Source organism: Bos indicus x Bos taurus, chromosome 13 (genome assembly GCF_003369695.1).
Source record: "Bos indicus x Bos taurus breed Angus x Brahman F1 hybrid chromosome 13, Bos_hybrid_MaternalHap_v2.0, whole genome shotgun sequence".
Taxonomy (NCBI): domain Eukaryota; kingdom Metazoa; phylum Chordata; class Mammalia; order Artiodactyla; family Bovidae; genus Bos; species Bos indicus x Bos taurus.
In genome coordinates, this window is record NC_040088.1 from 9,873,449 (window position 1) to 9,880,584 (window position 7,136).

The 7,136-nt window shown below is 43.1% G+C and overlaps 1 protein-coding gene across 1 annotated transcript; it reads right to left on the minus strand.

Annotated features, from left to right (window-relative positions):
- Positions 1-3,594: 3,594 nt before the first annotated feature.
- Positions 3,595-6,676, minus strand: LOC113902765 (antileukoproteinase-like). Its single transcript, XM_027558148.1, has 4 exons — positions 6,237-6,676; positions 5,166-5,327; positions 4,600-4,749; positions 3,595-3,851 (listed from the first exon to the last, which is right to left on the minus strand). Exons 1-4 carry the CDS (start codon positions 6,319-6,321, stop codon positions 3,823-3,825), a joined length of 426 nt encoding a protein of 141 aa, XP_027413949.1. The 5' UTR covers positions 6,322-6,676; the 3' UTR covers positions 3,595-3,822.
- Positions 6,677-7,136: the final 460 nt, after the last annotated feature.

Below are 7,136 nucleotides of genomic sequence, written 5' to 3' on the forward strand. Positions count from 1 at the left end.
CACTATTCACAGAAGTTTTTTGCTTCCTCCCTTTTTCAGAGCCGTGTCTCACGTCCTTCCCCATGCCAGGAATGGCTGAGCGCAGGGCTCCTACCTTTCAATTTCTGCAGAAACCAAAGCCTCCAACTTCTTTAGGAGATGCCTGAGTTCCAGGCATACATAGACCTAGACCTGGGAATCTAATTGTTCTTTTTACAGATTTTTTTTTCTTGTAAGTTTTTTTAAATTATTAAGTTATAAGAATTATTATCAGATACATAATTTGTACACATTTTCTCCCATTCTGTGTGGAGTATATTTCACTTTATTGATGCTATCTTTTGAAGCACCAAAGTTTTAAATTTTAATGAAGTTAAATTTATCTCTTTTTTCTTTCAGTGTTTATGCTTTGGATGTCTTATCTAAGAATTATTGCCAAAATTTACCTCTATGTTTTATCCTAAGAATTTTATAGTTTCATTTTAAAATTTATTTAACTCAAGGATAATTACTTTACAATTTGTACAGGTATTAAAATAGCACCCTCTCCACTATTGAAAAAATCTCCCTCTCTTTCCTACGCTTAATTTTAGAGCCTTTGAAGCATTCTACAGGGCTTCTCATAAATATCTCCTGCTGCAAACCCTTAGCTTTCACCTTTCTCCAATTTGAAAGTTTTATTTCAAGTTCCATTTTGTAGCCACTGGATACAAATGATCTCTAGTTTCACACAAGATGGGTTTTGAGTTTCTGTCTCTTACTCTCCATGTTAGGTGTTAGGTGTGACTTTTGGAAGGCAAAAAAAAAAAAGCAATTTTTTTTTTTTTTTGAGAAAGATTTGTTTTGTCCTAACATTGGATACTTGAAGTGCCTAGAGTGGTGGCAACATATATTCATTTTATTCTCAAGTAGTAAATCTTTTTAATTAATTTTTTAATTGGGGAGTGGGTGATCTACAATGTTGTGTGAGTTTCTGATGCACAGCAAAGTGAGTCAGTTACACATACACAGAAACCCACTCCTTTTAGCTTCTACTTCCATATAGGTGATTGGAGGATTGAACAGAGTACTTTGTGCTATACAGCAGTTTCTTATTTCTACCTATTTTATATATAGTAGTGTGTATATGTCAATCTCAGTCTCCCAGTTTCTCCCTCCCCCGCTTTCTCCCTTGGTAACCACAAGCTTGTTTTCTACATCTGTGATCCAATTTCTGTTTTGTACATGGGTTCACTTGCACTATTTTTTTTTTAGATTCCAAATATAAGTGATATCATATGTATTTGTATTTCTCTATCTGACATACGTCACTCAGTATGAAAGTCTCTAGGTCCATTCAGTTCAGTTCAGTTCAGTCGCTCAGTCGTGTATGACTATTTGCCACCCCATGAATCACAGCACGCCAGGCCTTCCTGTCCAATACCAACTCCCGGAGCCTACCCAAACTCATGTCCATTGAGTCGGTGATGCGATCCAACCATCTCATCCTCTGTCGTCCCCTTCTCCTCCTGCCCCCAATCTTTCCCAGCATCAGGGGCTTTTGCAGTGAGTCAGCTCTTCACATCAGGTGGCCAAAGTATTAGAGTTTCAGCTTCAACATCAGACCTTCCAATGAACACCCAGGGCTGATCTCCTTCAGAATGGACTGGTTGGATCTCCTTGCAGTCCAAGGGACTCTCAAGAGTCTTCTCCAACACCACAGTTCAAAAGCATCAATTTTTCCAAGCTGAGATTTCGTTACAGTAAAACTCTCACATCCATACATGACGACTGGAAAAACCACAGCCTTGACTAGACGGACCTTTGGTTGGCGAAGGTCCATCCATGTTGCTAAAAATGGCATCATTTTGGGGAAGTATTAAATCTTGACGATAAATAACCAGTTTCCATAGTCAGCACTATCTGTCTCATTTTTAATTCCTCTTCTATGAAATAAGGCATCATCCTGCATTTGGTGTACATTCTTTGGTATATAATCATAACCAGCTTGATATTTTATGTGCAACTTTTAAAAAACATATTTATTTGTTTATTTGGTTATGGCAGGTCTTAGTTGCAGTGCTGAGATCTTTAATTGAAACATGCAAACTCTTAGCTGTGGCGTGTGGGATCTAGTTCCCTGACCAGGGATCAAACCCAGCCCCATGCATTGGGAGCACGGAGGCAACCACTGGACCACCAGGGAAGTCCCTTTATGTGTAATTTTAAAATATATATGAATATTTCATTCTATACATTGTATCACCAATCTTATTTTCCTAATAAGTTTTCTGTGCTACGTCTCCATACTGATTCATATAAATTTATTTTTATTTTTCTATAGCATAGCAAGCATATCAAAGTATGAAATTTAACTATTTCACAAATGCAGGCCATCTTGACTGGTATCAGTTTCTGACTCTTTGGAACAGTCTTATACTAAACATCCTAATACATGTATTAGATTCCCATTGGCAAATATTTTGTCTTTCCTGTGTTTTCTGAAAGGAAAATTGCTAAATGATATACGTAACTTTTTAGTCTTATTAGGCATAACCAGATCACTCTTCCAAGTGGTTGTACCAATTCACATTTCCATCCACAAACTATTAAGAGTCTCTGAGTGTTTATATTGTAGCCTTTTCTTAAAGATTATTTATTTGTTTATCTTACTTTTTTGGCTGTACTGGGTCTTCATTGCTGTGTGTGGACTTTCTCCAGCTGCAGCGAGTGCAGTTTACTCTCTGTGGTGCGCACGTTCTCATGCAGCGGCTTCTCTTGCTGCAGAGCACAGGCGCTAAGTGCATAGGCTTCAGAGTACTTAAGCTCCACAGCACGTGGGATATTCCTGCACCAAAGATCAAACCCTGCGTTGGCAGGTGGACGCGTAACCAGTGGATCACCAGGGAAGACCTATAATGTAGACTTTTCATTCTTGCCATTCTGATCAATAAAAAATGGTGTCTGGTTGTTTTAATTGGTTTTTTCTTGTAACTGGTGACATTGAAGCTCCTGTATATCTGTATACAATCTGCTATAATAATCTCTTATTTGATTGTCCATGCTATTCATAGTTCATTTTTTTCTAAGAGATTGGCTGTTTTTCTTACTGATCTGTAGAAATTCTTCACATATTTTTCTATTTCTTTGTTTGTGATAATCATTCCAAGTATTTACTTCTAAGCTCTCATTTATCTTTCAACTTTTTGTGTTTGTCAATTTTGCTCCTGATGTCATCAAACGTAATCATTTTTTTAAACTCTTTGCACCTCGCTTACCCTGAGGTAAGTCTAACGTTTGTTGATCATCTACTATGTGATGGTCAGTGAGCTATTCCTTCCACATGTTATCACTTCAAATCCTGATCACTTTATGAAATTGTCATTGCTGTTATCGTTTCCACGTTACAGATGACAAGACTAAGGGTCAGTGGGACAAAGTCATTGCCCAAATCTACAGAAGCTGTCCTCTATGCATGTGAGATTTAAACCTGTATCTGCTTGGAACCAAAACACTCTCTTCTTCCGATTGCCATTTTATGGGTTTTTGGAGAAACCCCGCACATTCAGACATTTTATTCTTCATCTCACTCCTCATACCCTAGTCCACACTCAAAAGAGTCAAGGAAGATGCAAATGCAGAGAAAACCTAGTACATTTATTTATTCACTGATCAATAGGCATTTCCTGTCGTGTGCCAAGCTACACATTGGGTGCTGGGGATACAGAGATAAAACAGGCCAGATCTTGTCCCCAAAGGAGTATTGGTCTCAAAACCACATCTTGACCGAGGTGCTTCCATTGTTTTCCAGGCTTGCAGGGTGGCGAGTAGGGGGAATCCCCAGAGCACACAGACCAGGAAGTCCTAATGTTTTTGACCTGGAAAGGTTGAATCTGTAGAAAGAAAACAAAGTGGAGCCTCAGCACAGGAATTATTTAAGTGACCCTATATCCTTCCCACCCAGATGGTCCTTCCACCACCAAGTCCTAGATCCCCTGGGATAAGTAGAGAGCATTGTGCTGGAATAGTTGAAACAGTGCTGGCCTTTGATGTAGGAATCAAGACAAAATCCGGGCTTTTCACAGGCTCTTCTCTGCTGCCCTCTGATAAAATCAGAATATTGGGCTAGACTGACATCTATGCATCTTACTAGAGTTCCCTGTGGTTCCAGATAACTCAGCCAATCGGGGCCATAACCACAGCAACATTCTCTGAATGCAAACAGTACTTCAAGTCTTAAAAATCACTTTTACATTTAGTATCGCCATGGATGTAATTGCGTCCATTTTACAGATAGGGAAACTGAGGTCGACGATGAAATAGTTGCTCGCAGTCACAAAGTCAGTCAGAGGCAGAGATGATATTCAAAGATAGAACTCTTGCCTCTTGTATCATGCTCCTTTGACCTGCCTTATTCCAAGACGCTTTCCTTCCTAGGACCCAGCACGGCCTGTCATAGATGCCTCCTGGGACTTGTCTAGAAAACTCTAAGGGGTGAAGGTCATTGAAGGGCAGAGGATCTGCTTGGGGAATGGGGAAGTACTGGAAGATGTTAAGCAACCTCTTTCACATACACAGGTACCATTAGGTTGAGAGCACATTAAGGTCCAGGGGGATGTGGAGCTTGCTAGATCTTCTCACCTTTCACCGGCAGGACACATGAATTCCCACACGGACCGCTGCAGCACTTGAAACCATTCAGGCAGTGGCTGTCGTTCTGGCAGTCGTCTACATGTTTGTGACTCTCACAGTGGCCGGTGACCACTGGACACTTCCCAGGAGTGACTTTAACTGATGAAAACAAAGTGACAATTCAGAGGCTTCACCCCGTGGGACATCACCCAAATTCCCAACTCCATCTTCACCCCATACATGGAAATTGGTTCTTCCCCAACTTCAGGATCCAATCTGAGGCTGGTGCATGTCCTAAAGAAGACTCTCTCCCACCAACAGGACCCCGACCAGTGTCTGACATACATGTGTCTAATGGACAGACTGATTCATGAGCTGACTGACCTGCTGGCTGACGGGCTCACCAACTGGCCTACTGTCTACCTGAGCAAACAGAGCTGGTAGAGGGGGTGGAGAAACCCTGACTCTATCCCATCCTCCACCTCAGTTCAGATGAGCCCCCTCCACTTGCCCAAGAAGCATGTCCTCAAGCTCAGACCTCCCTGATCCCCCTTTCCAGGACTGGACTTCCTCACCTGGCTTTGACGTGTCTACAGGATCCATGCATTTGATGCCACAAACATCCTGGCAGCATTTCTGCTTCTTCGGACACTGCCAGTCACTGTGGCATTCAGGGGGTTCATATACAAAGCACATCGCAGGCCGTATGAAAGGACAGACTCCACGTTTACCTATTTCTGAAGGGTAAGAACAAAGGATGAAGAAGAAGCTGGCACTGAGTCATGATCACAATCCTGCAGAAGGAACCAGGGGAGGAGAGAAACCTAAGCCAAGTAGCTGACCCCAGAGGAATGAAGGGAGCCATTAGGATTCCAGTTTCAAGGCCGGTGTGGGACAGTGCCAAGCGCAGCCGAACCCTCAACCGAGAGGGAGTCAATGGGAAAGAAGGTGTAGATGGTGGTGTGCCACTAGATCTTTCAAGAGGGAGACTGTGTGGAGTTTGCCAGTTTCCCTGGTATAAATATTCCCACTAGTCCTTATTTCAAGCTACCAATGTGACATCAACCACCTCACAGAAGTCTTGAAGATTCTTCAATCAGCTATTGCATGTCTGTATAAGTCAGCTCCAGGGAGTGCTGAATAGAGTTCATGGTCACGTATTCCTGGCCCAGGGCTGGCTGGGAGGGAGGCAGAAAGAGACAGTGGCAGCAAGAGAGGCCACTCATTCGAGATTAAACAAAGGAGAACAAATCAACTGAGAAGCAAATAGAAAGTGCTATTTGCGTCTCAGCAAACAGAAAGAAATAGAGTGACCATTAACAACAGCAACAAAAACACAGGAAGAGAAACAGAGAACAATTTGGAAAATTAAAACAGATAGTGACCAAAATAATGTGACAGAGGAAAAAAAAAACAGTAAAGAAGGAGCAATGGAGAAATAAAAATAAGAAATACAGGGGCTTATTTCTGGATGTACAGAAACTCTCCTAGTTGAAGCCCTCAGAGACATGCTTGAAATTAAGGGCCATAGGCCTTTGGAAAGAGGGCTTCAAGGCCTGCCCCCGGGGCTAAAAGAAGAGGTTATTCCCATGCTGAGCCATCACTGACTTTGGTACCTGCGTATGGCCTGAGAGAGTTCAACTCACGTTTGGGAGCACCTTCCACAGCCCAGGGCATCAGGAATCCAGAGGCAAATATCACCAGGAAGACGATAAGGCTGCTGGACTTCATCTTGAGGGCAGGTGGGGCGGTGGTGACCAGTGTCAGCCTCACCCTTTATACCCGCTCCGATGGGTGTGCTCCCTCAGGAACTGCCCTGAGTTCTCTCAGCTGCTACTTCCTCAGCAGGAAATTCAGGTGAGGACAGTGACCACGCCATCCAGAGTGTTGCTGGCTCTTTCCTGCCCTTAGGCAAGAGCGTGAGGACTAGGAAGGGGATTGAAGGACTTGGAGGGGGTGGTGTCAGAAAGCCACTGGGAACACGTTAGGAGACCCTGAATACCCTCCTTTGGGGAGGAGGGGGGAGGGGCAAAGAGGGCCATACAGGACATTACAAAGGAGCTTGTTAGAAATCCGGAACCATGGCCTCTCAAAGTGCCATGACTTTCCCACATCCAGGACACTGGAGGATTGCCACATTTGTTACCACGTTACCCAGGGTCATTCCCTTCCATAAAGGGCAGGTGACATTTTCTCTCGTTCTCTCCTGACTTATTACCATGTGATACTTGCAGGGCCAGTCACACAGAGAATCTTTGCTGAATGACAGGTGGACAGGGGACAGCAAGGAAAACCTCTCTGGGCTTCAGCTTTCCCAGTTGTGAAGTGGGGAAAATAGTAACGGACTAGACCACAGAGGGGGAACTTGAGTTGAAAAGAGTAGAAGGAAGTTGAAGGATGAACACACTACCTGTTAGCAGAATGGAAGTGAGACTGATGCAAAGTCAGTCACGGTGGAGCTCTGTTTCCTGAGATAAACCGATGGGGCTCTTCTTAGCAGTCAGTTGAAGAGCCAGTTGAAACAGGTGTGTCATTTCATAGGCTCA